General features: G+C 37.5%; 1 protein-coding gene and 1 long non-coding RNA gene across 3 annotated transcripts; both read right to left on the bottom strand.

The window, feature by feature from the left end:
- Window positions 1–402: 402 nt before the first annotated feature.
- LOC136248986 (uncharacterized) lies at window positions 403–3,262 on the bottom strand. Of its 2 annotated transcripts, none has more exons than XR_010697966.1 (3): window positions 3,070–3,262; window positions 2,493–2,594; window positions 403–856 (listed from the first exon to the last, which is right to left on the bottom strand). It is a non-coding gene; the product is annotated as an uncharacterized lncRNA (long non-coding RNA). The 2 variants fall into 2 exon arrangements; XR_010697967.1 differs by lacking the exon at window positions 3,070–3,262 and adding an exon at window positions 3,000–3,054.
- A 385-nt stretch (window positions 3,263–3,647) lies between these two features.
- Window positions 3,648–15,014, bottom strand: LOC136248977 (aladin-like). The gene is made up of 16 exons (XM_066040852.1): window positions 14,847–15,014; window positions 14,661–14,773; window positions 14,282–14,343; window positions 14,151–14,233; window positions 13,929–13,975; window positions 13,691–13,757; window positions 13,583–13,614; window positions 13,447–13,509; window positions 13,243–13,326; window positions 11,195–11,315; window positions 8,499–8,684; window positions 7,773–7,954; window positions 7,235–7,302; window positions 6,915–6,987; window positions 4,732–4,816; window positions 3,648–3,877 (listed from the first exon to the last, which is right to left on the bottom strand). Exons 1-16 carry the CDS (start codon window positions 14,946–14,948, stop codon window positions 3,755–3,757), a joined length of 1,491 nt encoding a protein of 496 aa, XP_065896924.1. The 5' UTR covers window positions 14,949–15,014; the 3' UTR covers window positions 3,648–3,754.
- Window positions 15,015–17,697: the final 2,683 nt, after the last annotated feature.

Raw genomic sequence — 17,697 nt, 5'->3', positions numbered from 1 at the left:
AGAACACTAGGACACAGTCGGGACATTTTTTGGTTGTGTCTAATGTTACACAGGATCCCCTGTACACAACACCAGTAAGGACATTATTACCAAATAGGTGAACTACACAAGAGAACCCTAACCAACCATTTGTGTTGGTATAGCAAAGACCAGGTCTTAAATTTCAGCCTACTCCAATTTCCCCCACATCTGTTAATTTTATGAGGGCAATTATCAGGACACCTGTAAATGACAAGTGAACAAATTTAGGACCACAAGGGACAACTAGGGTTGTGGCTTCCCTGTGTAATAAAATCAACTGGTTGTTACAAGCACAATTCTGAGTACTGAAACATGGCTGAACATATCTGTTATTTGTGACAACTTTCTGTAGACAATATAGCACATAAAGTTCTCATGTTGTACTGCTTTCAATTTTCCCTCATAAAAATATACATAACTCCACCTTCATATAAACATTATTCTACATCACACCAGGACAGTGTCTCTATGATATTATATGAAGCCTGATAGTATAGCTTGTACTGTAATGTCCTAGTCTTACAACTGTACCCAAATATGGTAAAACGATGGTACGTTAGTGTACATGATTGTAGAAGCAAATGTAACAATTAAAATAGCAGACTACAGAAAAAAAGAAGACTTAAAATTGTTTAAAGCTTGAAACATATTACTCATCTTCCTGACAAATTGCTCCATTTCTCACAACTCCAATTGCTGCACTCCCATAGTCTAAACATTGCAGTTGGTGTAGCAACAAACACCCTGAGGCCATCTGGAGACCATGATGCAAGGACACATCTCCACCACCAATTCTTTGAAGTGACGTTGCTACTGCCAAAGAAACACCCCAGACCTAATATACAAGAAATTACATGGTATTGAGTTACACTATGGTGTGTGCATGTATAACTTTACAAGTTTATGGTGAACCCTGCCAAGTCAAAGGGTCATTTTTCTTTGATCTTACTACTGCATTAAATAGGTGTCTCACCTTACCACAATTTTGAAAAAATGTTGGTCATTACAGAGGTGGTTTTTCCAAAAGGGTTTTACCAGTAGTCCAGAACAGAAACCCAGACCACAAAGAGGATTACTTCATTAAATGCTTTCAACTCAAGCAGTGCTGACCTCTCAAACAGCACCCCATTGACAATCACAAGTTATAACTATTAATGAATTTGGTTACAAGTTAGGCATACAGGATGGTGGGACAGCTGACTAGTGTAGTTACATGATCTATAAGAGCCTGACTACTGACAACTGATTTAGGGTCAACACAGCTGACCTTACTGTATCCAGGGAATATGTGGCTGTAGACTGCTAAAACTTTGGATACACTATTTTGTTCACAGCAACTTTATAGTGAGCTGTATTTTAAAGCATATACGTACACTTTGAAAAGGGTAGTGATGTATTTCAATATCCTATTCCATACTGAAGTAACACTGGTCTAACCATACTCCTTTATATAGTTAAGCCGCTTATGACTTTGGGTAGTATGAGTACGGCCATGTTTGAGTTGAACATCCGGTTGAAAAGGCTGTTACTATACTTGCTATAATACATATTATGTAATTCTTAAATCATCACACGATGGGATTTCAGTGTGGAAATGTGCATGTCACTATACACACAGTATTCCTGCTAGTCAACTGTCATTAGTGTGATCACATGAAACTAAGGAACGGTAGTGATGTATTTCAATATCCTATTGAAGTAACACTGGTCTAATGGCCAAGTACATATAGTACACAGATAGTGAAACAGCTTTGGAAAAACAAACTTGTATGGATCATTAAAGTGGATCGGACAAATATCAACTCACAAATTACAGAAAGAAAATACATTTCTAAATTAGCCGGCAACAACGTAATTCAAATCCATTGGTGTAAATCACCACTGCATCAACAAGTATTATGATAAACAGTTCTGTGAACTTCAACAGTTCCACGAAATGCAGCTACCATAATGCAACAATAACAGGTTGTATTACATTACTAATTATACAATACTTTCATTGCAAAGTTGTAATTTCTATAACTCTATACAGATCAATGGTTGTTATAAATAATGGAAACCTAAACATGGTCAAAACTGACAGGAGGTCTATTGGTTATAAACAATGGGTAAATTGCTTTCTGAAGAAGTGATAAGCTTATAATCTTTCATAAGTCAATAGTGATTGCTTCATATGTAGTATTTGTGTAACAAAATAAGTTTCCTTTTCAGCTAAATATTTATCAATGTTAGTCAGTTAGAGACTGTATAGTATATCCCATATGAATACAATTTTAAAAAAGTTGGTTTGTTTTTGTTTTCAAATTTTGACAAAAACAACATCCAATCATTGGATTCATGGAAAACCATGAATTCAATAGCCAAATGGTTATTAACACACACGTTCTCTTTTCAAACATAAATACACATGCTAAAACCATAAATGCATACAATTCCTTAGAAGTCCTACAAGGCAAAACAAGGCAACTTACCAACATGATACCATTAGCAGGATAGGAGATGTCCGTCCAGAGAAATGTGAGTGAGGTCATCGGTACATGCCCAGGATATTAATAGGTCAAAGTGTAGCTAACCTACGGTACAATATAGAAAATAATAGACTATTGAAATGTGAGTGAGGTCATCGGTACATGCCCAGGATATTAATAGGTCAAAGTGTAGCTAACCTACGGTACAATATAGAAAATAATAGACTATTGAAATGTGAGTGAGGTCATCGGTACATGCCCAGGATATTAATAGGTCAAAGTGTAGCTAACCTACCGTACAATATAGAAAATAATAGACTATTGAAATGTGAGTGAGGTCATCGGTACATGCCCAGGATATTAATAGGTCAAAGTGTAGCAACGCTGAAGCTAACCTACGGTACAATATAGAAAATAATAGACTATTGGTGGTCTGTAAGTGTTACCAAGAATTCTCAAAGTTACTGTGACATAAGAATACAATATCATGGTGTCCCTATGTTGACGTACACTGTAAATGACTATACAACTATTGCAGCAAATACTTATTGTACCATCAAACAATGAAAACAGAACTCACAAGATTTTAAATGGCGAGAAATGATTATGTACTCTTAAACAGTTAATCAATAACACGAGGGGTAAATACCTCGATTGTGTTATACTGGAATAAATACTCCTAAAGGCCATGCCCATACAGCCAACATAGTTTGGAAGCGAGGCCCATCAACAAGAGATATGGACCAGAATACTAAATCAAATATAACAACAGCTCAAGCCCTAGCAATCCTTCCCAGCAAACCTCCCTCCATGTTCCATCAACCAAAACACTCACCCCCATTGTTACTGACTTGTTTGCTGTCTTTAGCACATAATTGTGACCCCCCTATTGAAATATGAAATTATAATAAACTAACATATTAACACCAGGATATTAGTACCTTAACACACTTTTCACTTCAATGCTGAGATCAGGTAACCCACTGATAGCAACAGTCTCCCTACTAGGCAGATAGGAGGAGGAGAGCTCCATAGCTATACTCTCAGTGCATTTACTTGGATCTCCTTGGTACCTTACACAAAGTTTGTATCCATACTATAGCTGGAATGTGAGTACCAGTGAAGTCATTTACCAGTATATACCCACAATGAAGAATAATTATCACCAAAGGCATTCTTAGTATGGTAAAACAATGCTACATAGTTTTCATGATATAACTGGAACATGCACCTTCATTTACTGAATTAAAAATGAGTACAATTGATTAGTCAGTTGTTGGTAGTGAGTATAAGTGAGTCTTGTCAATCTGTGTCAGTAAGGATTGTGTTGATGTTGCATGCCAGCCATCTTGCATTGGTGTCAAGCTAATCCTTCCACTAGTCCACGCCTGTGGAGTGAAATGGTATAAAAAATGCTGTGTATTCAGTACACTGGGTAGCATGCATGTAATCATGGGCACACAACTATTGTAGTGTGGCATTTACTCTATTGTGCTGTGGGGCAGCATTACATATATTCAGTGAGGACGAAACATTTTTCATTGTGTCACACTACAGCATTATTATAGTACAGGTGTATGTGCTTCAATCCTTCCTCTACAGTGGCTACCCTGTAATTAACGTAACTAAGGCAGCAGCAGCAGCTACGATGGCTTAATGAGGGCACTAGGCACTAGAGGAACTAACTAGTAAGTAATCTGTGGTCTCACTTGCAGCTGTTCTTTAATGAACATTTACAAAACAAACAAAACTGATAGAGTGCCAGAGAGATGGACATCACTAAAATGGATGGGAATACTAATGCAATGCTGCACAAGGTGGCTCTATTACTATGGGAAAATTCAATTGTACTGCTCATTAACCAATATTTCCCCACTGTACAAAACAAGAATTGATATTATGAACTATTCTATTTTACTAGAGACCCAGGCCCTATTGCACAACTCATATACTGGAACCATCACAGTGATGAAGGATCACATATACAAGAAGTAACATACAACCAAGAGTCTACAATACGTTTTTCATATTATGGACTCTTTATACAACTACAAAAACTATAAATTAGCCAAAGTTCTTCCCCCTTAATACAATGATAAGGAGTTCTCAAAAACAGAGTCTTAACAGTACGTTGATGTGATCACTTTAAAACAAGTACACTGTATGTGTTAGCAGTCTTTCATCATTTAGCAAACAAATACAACAATGTAACACTAATACAAATACAACACATAACACTAACCGTAGCTAGAACTCGTTGGCCTTCGGAGGTGACCTTGAAGTCAACACAAACTGGTGCCTCACCTTCTTGACCTCGTAAGAACCCTCTACAACCACATGATAAACACGAGATAAACATGCAGTCAAGTTAATTTACTATGAAACAATTGTTTGTTTATAAACAAGGATGACTGTAGGGATCTTCAAAAAAGTGGTCGTCTTTCCAATTACATGTTCCTGACAACCCATAACTTGAGTTGAGAATAAGATACCAACTTGAAATTTGGTTACATTCTGCCTCTAAAATAACACTATGGCTTGGTATAATTTTAAGGTGATAAGTAAGGAGTAGTCATGAAGTTTGGAGAGGCTATAAGATCCATTTTCACAGATGTAGCTAAAGTCTTTGAGCAGGCTGTAGGACCAGGTGTCCTACAGACCTTCAGCACTTGTGCTGAAAAGATATGGAAACACATGATGGTAAAATAAATCTATCAAGAATTCAGTTATTGTGTATCTTGTTTTTTGTCTAATACTAAGCCTATACACCATTGGGATACTACCACTATTTAACTGGCTCACAAACTAACTAATGTATATACAGTTGCTGCTGGTTTGTTTGTACTACATGTAATTGTGATAATTTGGTGATGTTTTCTGCTTCGGAATGATGATAATTCACAAAATCTCAAGTGTATTTATTGTAATCAGTACATGAGCATTATTATTATCAAGAGTTCATAATACTTATATTATGAACTCTTGTAATGCAAGCATGTTTATGACAAAAAATATATAACATTTTTAAAAACAAGTTATGATGTCATTATCTGCAGGAAAAATTAATAAAATTGTTTAAGTTACAAGCTATATAGTCCTATTTACCAAACATGGAGCCAAGTACATTTAAAAGTACATAAAGTACAAGCACTTTTGAGTTTGCAAAGTACAAGTACTCCAACTGAAATCATGAGAGTATTTAAGTAAAGTAAAAGTACATACTGGAAGTACTTAGGTAAAGTACAAGTACAGTATATTTTCCTATTACAAAATTTATATAGCCATGCATAATCTTGAGGTACAAACAGGTATGGTTTTATATTCACAGAACTATCACTGCATAATAATCATTCAATTTTTACAAGTCTACTACACATTCTTTTCCTGTGAGGCTAAATAACCACTTAATTGGGATAAATGATACTGCTACAAAACAGAACATCTGGAAAGGGAAGGATATGCTTTGCAATTATCTTTCCAAAAAGTTGTTTTTGTTCGGTACACATGGCCAGGTTTCCAAGTAGTCATCAAGTTCAGTAATTGCAGATACCATGGTTGAGTTGCTTTCTTCACAAGGAGTGGTGTCTGACGTATGCACTATAAATGATAATTTCTTACCACCAATTCACCAAACCCCTCATTACAACAATTTTAGTCTCCATCAGATAAAACTTCAGGAATTGCAAAATATTTCTGGACAGCAGGTACTTTCAGGTTTTTGTCAACCATTCTTCAACTCTCAATTTAAACAACAGCATTGTTTTTTTATTATACTAGAATTCCAATTAAACAGCTGCTTGTGGCTACATGATACATAGTAAGGTTGTAAAAACTACAACTTCAGTCATCAAATTTATTTTCATTGACACTCACTGTGTACAAACTACAATGTTTGCGGTACTTTAAAAAAGTGCTTAAAGTACTCAAGTACATGGTAAAATACTTGAGTAGTAAGTACAAGTACACTACATTGGGACAATTAAGAAAGTATTCAAGTAAAGTACAAGTACTTTCAAACTTGTACTTAAGTATAAGTACTCATGTACTTGGCCCCATATCTGCTATTTACACACGAGTATGTCACTCAAAAAAACAACAACACTGATAACAGAGATCAGTGCCAATATTGGTATTACCTAGTTAAAAAAAAAATGATGCGGCAACTATTCAAACTTGACCACCACTTGATGCTTGAAAACAATATTTTAGCAAAACTGATTGTGGTACCACTTAAGTGTGGCTATTACTGAAGGTGTGGCATTCAACCAAAAAAATTACAGTATCTCTTTAGAAGTGGTTACTCAAACCTTGAAAAAAAAATATTTTTTTTAAATCCTGAGTAGTTTTTGCAGTTAGCAGTGAAAATTCATGAAGTTATTACACACAGAGGTGCTGAAACAGACACTGTGTATGCAATTCACTCACCCTGGGATAACCTCAACACCAGTACGAAGGTTAGTGTGTAGTATAGCCACTAGGTCATAACCTGGACTATCTCCTGTAGATGTAGATGAAATACCTTAATGTAGAAGCTGAGCATATAAAGGATGTGGCCTGCATCCACAGGAAGGGGGGGTCTACACGCACACTGCACCACACACATACACACACACACTGCGCCACACACGCACGCACACACACACACTACAGTACACTACATTATACTACACAGACACTACATTATACTACACAGACACTACACTACACTATACAAATTCATTGTTGATTTCATGCATAAAACTCACTAGTAAATATCACAGCTAAACGTTCTCCACTAGAGTCCCATGCCATAGACTGGATCCATCCACCAACCCTGAGAGAACAAGTTTAGTTAATGAGATCAGAATAGTCTAAAAAGATTAACCCAAATGATGATATCATCGCTAACCACACACCTATGGGAATTTCCCCTTAAAGTTCATAGTAATCATTCAGCCCCAGCCTCTTCTAGATGCATGTATATCAGTTACAGACTTTTATAGATGAACATGTATTCGACCTCTCTGCAAACAATGATGGCTATCTTGTAGCAGTGAATTATTTTTGCAGAAAGGAGGACAGACCATACTAACAGTTTACCAGCAGTTATTTCACAGAAGGCAGAGCTACTGGTACATGTATATTTCAGCTTGTCAGTATAGAGGGATACCTGTACCTGAAGTTTGTTCACCACATATATAATTTTAAAAAGTCTGGTAAAGTCTAAAAAAAGTAACTGCGCAGGATATAAGGCAACTTGCGTAATCCAAACATGCACACACACACACACACACAAGGACTCACTGTGTATCACATGCTGGCCCACTACTCTCAAAACAATGTGGAGACAAGTCGGCACATTTCACAGCATTTCCACTGAAGGTAGACGAGGCTTGTCCACTCCTATCACAATGTACATAGTAGACAAAATGGTCTCTCTCCATAGCAAACAACAAGTAGTCTCCAGCAGGACTCCAGCTGGCAGCCTAATTGTTGAACAAGTGGTGGATAACAACACAACTGTATTGAGTGTATTCTAAACATTTTTATGGCTATCCCTCACCCCTAAAAATTCACAAATTATTGGGACCATTGACGAGTAAACCCCTGATAAGTTTCCCAATCTGATTGATGCCATGTACATCAACAGTAGAGAGGAGCCTATGGTGTAATATGGACAACCAGTGATACTAAACAAGTGTGTGAATTGTGAAAAGCTTTCTCAATTTTGAGTGTACTCTTTTACAAGTTCCAAATTAGAGGGACAAAAAAAAACTATAATGACCAAATTGTACTTGTACAGAATAGACCACTCTTAAGATCCCCCTTGCAAATTTTAAGGAGCAAATTGAACTATCAGGGCACCTGTAAAATGACAGGTGAACAAATTTAGGACCACAAGGGACACCTAGGGACAAGTTTTGGTGGCTTCCCTGTGTAATAAAATCAACTGGTTCTTCCCCTATACAATCCACTACAAGCAACAATATACAATTCTAAGTACTGAAATTTTCAAATCTTAGAACATACTATGCATCTTCCTGACAAATTGCTCCATTTCTCACAACTCCATTTGTTGCACTCCCATAGTCGAAACATTGGAGTGGGCATGGCAGCAAATACCCTGAGGCCATCTGGAGACCATGATACAAGGGACACACCTCCACCACCAATTCTTTGAAGTGGTGTTGCCACTCCTAACGAAACATCCCAGACCTAAATTACAAGAAATTACACAGCATCTGTTATATTGCTGTTTTGTATGGACTAATATTGCAGTGATATTATTATTATTATTAGCACTTTACAGTGACCAGCACTGAAGGTCTGACAGCAACATGTCACCATACAAGTTTACAAAACCTGCCAAGTCAGTGGGTCATTTTTTCTTTGGTCTTACTGTACTGTAGACAAATGGCTACATTAGACAGATGTCTCATCTTACCACAATTTTGAGTGTACTTACAGCTGTAAAACCTTAGAGGCTTCCAAACCAGCCTTGACCTGATATCACATGATTCCCTAACCCCATTGTTTGAATCACCTGTTTCACCAGACACAGCACATGATTCACTAAATCATAATTGATGGACACATGAGGATCCTTTGATAGACATTGATGGAGACAACTGGAACTACTTACTTTATTACTGAACATGGCATGGTAGAGATGAGAAAAAGTAATATGCTTGCACAACACAACAATGCAATTAAACGCAAGGTATTTTTAGGACCTACCTAAAATAAATGCTGGTCTCAAACAAAGACCCTATTTATTTACAGGCCAGACTAACCAGCTAAACTGGATTGACAAGACTAACTCACCTCCTCAGGCAGGAATGCTTAAAATCTGTTCATGAATAAAAATAAGCAGCAGATATATATCTGATCTCTCCAATATATCGTTAGCAAACACAATTTCTAGATATTTGGTACGGTAACTTCTTGTAAAACATCATCAACAGAAAACACTGGAACTCAGAATCTTTCGAACAAGCTAAAGAATGGGTGGACGAACTACACAAAAACGTTGAAACCTGATGCATTGTTGAAAATAAGACTTTTACCTCCAAACTACTGATCTGATCTATAAATCAAATTATAAATTGTGAAGTACCAACTTGGCACGTCTATAGTATTCATATCAGATGAAACATTAAAGCTTAGCTCCTACAACTTACATCTTGCCAGCCTGTATTCTTACTTTTGTCAATTGGTCAGGGCAGTTTGATAACATAGCCAATACTGTGTATGTGGAAATTTTCAGGTATATTTTCTCAAACCAAAACAGGATTTTCACGACTTTTTTTCACGGTTCAATGCCAATACTGGATTATTTACGATTGTATTTTCATGGATCACATACCTCAAGTTTATTGTGGTTTTCATGGTTGCAGAGTTGTCTTGTATTCGAGCTCATGTACACTGACTACGAGACTGATATAACTCATAACTTTAAACCAGCACTTAGCCAAACAGCATGTTTTAACAAAGAGCTGAAAGTGATCTCAAGCACCAGCCATGTCCTGTCTTGAAGTGCTCCCACGAAGGAGCGTCTCACATTTCTTTATTCCCTTTTACAATTCACCATCTCTCCAACTAGGGAATTCTATATGGTAGCCCATGAATGCAGGTAGCAACTCCCATATGAAGGAAACTGCCCTCTCTGAGGTGCTTATCCATGACCGTACCCCGCAGTTACTGTAGATTGGTCCTGGGAGCTCTTGATGGTTAAAGTGCTGGTCATTGTCGAAGTCATTACATGTTATGAAATTTTCACAGATTATATTTTCAAGGCTGCCACAAAATCTGTGAAAATTCTGGGGGTGAAAATTTCCAGTATAGAGAGTATAGAGTAGCCAGTACTCGAGTTGGTTAGCCTCAAACCTTACAAACTCAACCTCAAACATTATAACTCTACTAAGTGCTAATCATAGCATATCACTTTACCATATATAGTAACTGAGGGTAAAACAATGATATTCACAATCCATTAGCAGGTCATTTAATTAACAGATGTTACCAGACCAAATGACAAAAGAAAAACTACAGGCTGGCTAGCAAGACTCCATGGAAACAAAGTCATGACAAATGTCCAACTTTGTGGCTCCCAGGACAAGTCCCTTTTCTTTCAGGACAGCAGGTGAAAGGCAACGCACTTTTCCTTTTATAGGAATAGACAAAATACAGCAACTGTTTCAATACCTTATCCCATTACTTACAGTCTCAATGGCCTTTAGAAAAGAAAAAAAAGTACATTGGTTTTCATTAACAAGATGTAAATGCTGATAAATAGTTCCACGAAATGTGGAATGCAACAATAACACATTATATTACATTACAAATTATACCATTACAGTTTCTACAACTCTGTATAACACTCACAAAGTACCATGAGGTATACAACTGTAGTGATACATAAACCTACAACTTTTATAATGATTGTTTCAGAGTACTTGTCTAGCAAAAACAAATTTTCTTTTCTGTTGGTAGTCAGTCAGTAAGAGATTGTACAGTATAAGGCACACAATCAGTTAGTTTATTTTTGTTTACAAAACTTGTAAAAACTACACCCAGTTATTGGATTCGTAGAAAAACCATTGAATGGCCAAAGGCTACATTTTAAAAACACATGTGTTCTCTTTTCAAACATAAATACACATGTTGAAACCATAAATACACAAAATTGCTTAGAATTTCAAACAAGGCAAAACATGGCAGCTTACCAACATGATGCTATTGGCAGGACAGGCAGAAACTAGGAGATGTCCGTCCGGAGAAAATGTGAGTGAGGTTACTGGTACATGCCCGGGATATCGATCGAAGCGTAGCAATGATGAAGCTAACCTACGTAATGATATAGAAAATAATTACATAGACTGTTGTATTGCTGGATGGTGTGAAAGTGCTACCAAGAATCACAATATTCAGAAATAATAATAATAGAGGACTTGCAGCGTGACGTAAATCATCGTAACTGCTAAGCAACCGTAGCTGTCGGCCATGTTTCGGGACAGTGTTGTGGCTGAAAGGCGCTTTCTTAGGATTTGGTACAGGCTGTAATGAAGCGAATCAGTGTTGAGTTGTGTTGTAAATACCACCCAGCTCGTTAAAAAAAGCGAAGAAGTTACAATTGGTGAGTAATGTATCGAAATTTAATTAGCCACCTATTTCACGAAGCCAATGATAAGATCTTCTATTTCGAAACCAGCCCCGCTTCCCAGTGCCACTACATTCAGCGCTTAGTGAATAAATCTCGTTACCTTCATTTTGACCCAATATGCACCATAGAAAGTTGTCCCAAAACATGTCCGCCTAGCAACTGTTGCTTCACGCGTGCAAGTCCTCTATAATAGCAGATCTTAGAATAGGACCACATGTGGGACCAAAATATGGTTGTACTAAATGTGGTGAGACCATAAAGTTGGGACCTACTAATTGCCATGAGGCGGTCATATTGAACAAGTGCCTCTTAAGAGAGGTTCATGTATTAGTCTTAGTGCTGCCAATGAATAAGGCAAGATGTCATATAGGTGCACTGTTAACGTTTGATGCACTGATTTTAGGAATCGGCCATCTTCTATGCAAAGCTGATTTATGTACACATCAAACATAGGGAAAACAACCAATGAATTATGTTATTACAAAACAGTAAACAAACAAATATGAGAAATTTTACATTTGAGTAGGGATCATAGAAATAAAAAGCAACAAACTAGGGAGGTCATCTACACTTGCAGCTATACTAGTGGACATTTAATTCCTGCTTGCACCATGCCTGGCAATAATATAGCCATGACTGAAGCAGGGATTAAATATTAACAAGAGTCCATAATAATCCACTAGTATAGCTGCACATACAGATGGCCTCCCTTGTTTCACTGCTTTTATTTAATTTCTGAACTTCACATATGTAATAAGTATAATTTAAGCTCACACCTTGTGACTAACTTAAATCTCACATACGTACTGTATCAATCATTCACATATGCTGAATTCGTGATATTTAATCTAGTAATTTTAGCCCACTACATGGCCCCCAGCTAAGTAGTTTTACAAAACCAGAACTCGTACATACTACAACCACACAGTTGTGGCCATTTTAAATCACAAATACTGGCCACAGCAATCCTATTGTTCAATGACTAAAATAGATTGCATAAACAATTACCAGCAATCTGATGGCAGAAGAAGGTTTAAAGCCTTAACTCACTTGTAGGAAAAATAAACTAGATAATACAACGATCTGCTAGCAGTGCTTTGCACCTATAGTATATCAGTCTCTAGACACTTGCTCACTTGTGGCTTATATTTCCATATGTACCAGTAATAATAGCTACATAGCACTTTAAGCCACAGATGTGTCACTAAACATTAATGCTTTGCTTTTTAAGAAGATTCTTTTTGGTAAAATTGTTGGAAACACATCTTAGCAAAAGAAAACAATTGACAAAAATTTAAAATTAAGCACACAAAAATAAAATCAACATCAAGGATACATAGTTACAACAACTGGGATATTTTTCAACCTATTTGCTGGTGCATAGATGCACACGCAGACATACTTGTACATATCATATTCCACTAGATATTTGCCTCAATTTTACGACATACTGTGACATAAGAATACTATCACTGTGCCCCTATTATTCATATGCAACTAACACAGTAAATTTTATACCATTAACAATGAACAGAGAAATTATGTCACGAGATTATTGCATGGTAATAAATGATAACGAGCTCTTAAACAAACGACACAAGGGGTAAATACCTTGATTGTAACACACCACCATCAATGCTCCACAAAGCTATGCCTGTCTCTGTGCCAACAGCTAACATAGCTTGGAAGTGAGGCCTATCAACAAAACATATGAACCAACATTAACATGAACATGTCATCACCATTGCAAGCACCACTCAAACCCTAGCAATCCTTTCCCAACAAAACTCCCTCCATCACCAAAACATTACTCACCTCCACTGGAGACATGTAGCACCAACTTGTTTGCTATCTTTTAGCACACAACTGTGACCCTCCCTGTTGAAATATGAAAATAAAATAGAATTCTAACAAACTAACACATTAACACCAGGATATACCCACACAATACCTTAACACACTTTTCACTTCAATGCTGTCATCCTAAACAGATTAGAAGGTCAGGTAGTACAGTGAATACAGTGGGATTTAATGTAATACAATGTACATACAGACTGACCTGTCTGGCTATTGCTAGCCAATTGTGAATAGGATGCCAACTGATATATCTGACAACAGAATTTGCCCTATATAGACAGGGAAAAAACAGAGAGTACAATTGTACAATGAAAATTGATGCATACAAAATGGGAAATGTAAGGGGTACTCTATTGTATTCTAATATTCCAAACTGCACACTAACAAACCCTAGAACTAAATCTATATCCAAAACTCATTGAAGTAGAACTATCACTCACCAGTTATCCGCAATAGAATATTTCTCACAAAGTTCTGGTGGTGTCAGCTAAAAACAGCATACGTCAATTTTAAGATATCGTAAAATAGTGAAACCCCATGAAGTGGCCACTTGTCTAAAAATACCATGCCACCCAGTAGATCCCAAACATAGCTAATATGTGCTTCACATACATTCTAGCCTCATAGGTGGTACCATTAGTGAGGTTTCACTGTAAGCTTACAAGATAGTGTGGATAAAACCTGCCAGCTATGTTGTTTAAAGAATGGTATGTGTTAAGCAGTACTTGTGCCATTCTGTTGCCTCCTGCATGTATATATATAACATCATGTTATTAGCACATATGCTACTAACCAGAACCATCTTCATTGTCAGATGCTAGAACTTCCAAAGCTTGATATAGCCCATTGTCCCTCCTAAAAATATGATTATCAAATGTTAACTGCACAAAATGGATGTTATATCTACAATAATAATGGTTTCATTGCCACTCCCTTAGATCATATTAGGATAAAGAATGTGAATCACCATGAATAGCATTGCGTGAAGCTATTTATGGAATTAGCTGGTGTTGTATACTATGATTACTTATGGAATGAAATACTGTACTACAAGTGGGAAAAAGATCTAAGGGAGTGCTGGGGGTGGTAGGCAAGGGCAGTCCATCCAGCCCCGGGGAAAAAAAAAAGTGGGAAAAAGAACTTGACTTTGCACAACATTACAGTCTATTCACCATGAGCAAAATGCTTTCTTCCACTTGCTCTCTTGCTGAGGAAGAAACGCAGATATCTGCTCAGCTGGTCCTTTCGTACAATCACTGGTAACAAGTATGTCTTCGTAAGGTAGCTGGGAGAAAAATATAGCAAGGTAGTCGCACTAAATTAATAGAATACAGGGGAATGTTTAACCCTTGCCTTACCAACGAATGCGTATCAGTCAAAAAAGCTCCTCCAGCTCCTCCTACACTAACAAAACCTGGTAGAGGTGGAGGTGGTTGTGAACTGGCAAGGAACGACGTCATGTTGATACTAAACACTTTAAATAAATATTATTAAAGGCGCTTAATTGGCGTCTTAGCTGAGTTGGAAGAGGAGCGAGAAGGACTCAACCTTTTGTTCAAGAACTCGAGAGATTTTGTGGTTTTCTGCAAAAGTGGAGCAGCTGTATAGATCTATTGCTAAATACGCTACTTTTCTTTTAGACCACTAACCAGCCTTCTTTTCGGGGGACTCGCTCTTTTTTTTTTCGTTTTAGCAGCTAGGCCCTTATAAAAATAATTATCAATTTTTTTATTTTTTTTTTTACAGTTACAATACAAATTACTCTACAACTAAACTACAAACACGATTAATTACAACAGGGGTTTGGGGAAAGGAAAATCAGAGTCCTCACACTGCAAAGCCCAGTACCGTAAAATCATACAGGCATTGTTCGTCCATAAAGAAACTGAAAGTTGTTGTAACAAATGTTTACAGGCCTGTTTGGTTGATGCACCACTTCTGGCTGTGGTGCGTTCAGCGATGGTACGAAGGGTTTGAAGTGCAAATGGTGACCAAAAACCAAAAGTTTCTACAACAAGTGGGACAAAGTCACACCCTGCCTCCTCTACAGCATCTTGATGTCTCTGGTCCTTGGCTAACTCACCTGCTGCAGCAGCTACCCCAGCACAAGAAGAAGAAAAAATGTGAGAAGGATGGGTAATTATCAATCAATAAGCGCCTTGCGAAGAGTGGATCTGGCCATGCGAGACTATTAAACCATAGCCAGGTGGAGATTGAGGGTGGAGTTTTATTGTGTTGTCAATGACTACGAACACACACACTGAATTCAATTCTGTTCTAGCAAAATCTAAGTGAGGTGTAAAGCACTGCAGCCAACTTTGATGCTGATGGCCAGGCAATGCTTCAAAATATATCATTGGAGAAAGTAATAGTATTGTTTAGGGAAGCTAAAATGGCTCTCCCATATACTTTACCCATAGCCATTAATAAGTTCATCAAATAATGAACTTCACGTGCTTGGGCTAGCTTTCTTAGGAAAATTATTTTTTTGACACTAACTAAACTTATAGACTAAGCAAACAAGACCATGCATAGGAATACAGCATTCGTGCATAGGAATACTGTATGCATAGGAATACATGACTTTGGAATATCTAAACCTTAAGCAGTCACGTGATCTCCTATAACCTAAAGTAATAAGGTCATGTATGGTTCAATTTCAAAGAAATGATCAGGGGTTTTACCACCATGTAGTGGGGACCTACATACCCTGATCCTCCTAACTCCCTCTCTCATGCTACGGCACCACCCACTTCACACTAACGCACCAGTCTAACCATGGCAATTGTTAGTGGAGAAAAATAAAGAGGGAGGGATGTAGGGTGGGAATAATAACGTTGGAGTGCAGAATGCTAGAGTGCAGAATGCTGCACTGAGTAACGCTCACCACTATTTAAAGCTGCAACTTAGCACCTGTCATACCGGTTTGCCTGGTTTGTGCCCAGGTTAGCCTTGTTACATCTTGACACTATTTGATGTTTGTCTCCACCTTCCCATGGGCCCTATGCATAGATTGCATATTTGCAACCAGGTGTTTCCCAGTAAACAGCCATTGTTATAGAGACACTTCCAAGTTAACCCTGTTTAACCTACGGTTAAACTTGTTTACGTAATGGTTCGCAAGTTCCGGTTTAATCAAGATCCGATTATATTTGTCTATATAAGCCCGGCGTTTAATCGTTTTAAATGTAGGAAAGATTTGACAATTTCGTAAAAGGTTGTACTACGGAGAGCAGCAATATAAGGTGTTAAAGAAGATGGCCGTATCGAAAGTGAAAGCCCCATCTGTTTTGTTGACTGAACGATACTTCAACATCGTCTACACTAAATTCAATGTGGATTTTCCGGTAGATGCTGACTGGAAGGACGTAGAGATAGTAGACTTACCCAATGGATTAACGAGGCAAATTTTAATAGAAGTACCTTACATGTTAATGCAGCTTGCAAATATGTTTGAAGATGCTCGCGTAGAATCATTGATTCCTAGAGTAGAGAGGCTTCGTTTGAACAATGGAAACCTCTACAGCCAATACATGAGCACTATAACTAAACTGTTGGATAATGGATTGTCGTGGGGCAAGGTGGTGGTATTTTTCGCGTTCTCAGTTAGCGTCGCTATATTCCTGTGTACCCACGAACTGGAAAAGTTAGCTGCTCGCGTGTGTGTGTGGGCAGCGCAAGTGTTAGAGAGCAGACTTCAACCCTGGATAGATGCGAACAAAGGATGGGTGAGTAATAAAGACTTATTGTTTCTTTGTTAGTCAATGATCGCCTAGCCGCAATAGGTGTTATGTCATTCCTTAACTTGTGGAATGCCTGCAAATTGCTGTATGTTTTCTAAGCGAAACTCTATCTTGCTAACTGAGCATGGTTGTCGTGTTTGTACCGCATGATTACATGCCTACATCCGCTGTAACATGCAGACAATTGTCTGCTGAGTGACTGTACAAATGTGCTGTGTGTGTAAATATATGACATATTTGTTATATCAGAAATAAACTGCCTTTTATTTTAATTATAGGAAGCATTGTTGCTATATGGAAAGGAGGCATTGAAAACGAGAACAAACGGACATCATCAAAATGGATCTGTAACTAAATTGGGTCAAGCTGGATTGATGATAGGAGTATTTGCAGTTGCAGCATTTACGATAAAGCAGATTTTCACATAGATGAGTTAAAATAAACAAGCAAACAAGCCTGGCTGTTG

The sequence above is a fragment of the Dysidea avara genome, chromosome 3 (genome assembly GCF_963678975.1).
Source record: "Dysidea avara chromosome 3, odDysAvar1.4, whole genome shotgun sequence".
Classification (NCBI taxonomy): Eukaryota; Metazoa; Porifera; class Demospongiae; order Dictyoceratida; family Dysideidae; genus Dysidea; species Dysidea avara.
Note: the sequence above shows the minus strand (reverse complement) of the source record. Positions and strands in the feature narration are given on the sequence as shown.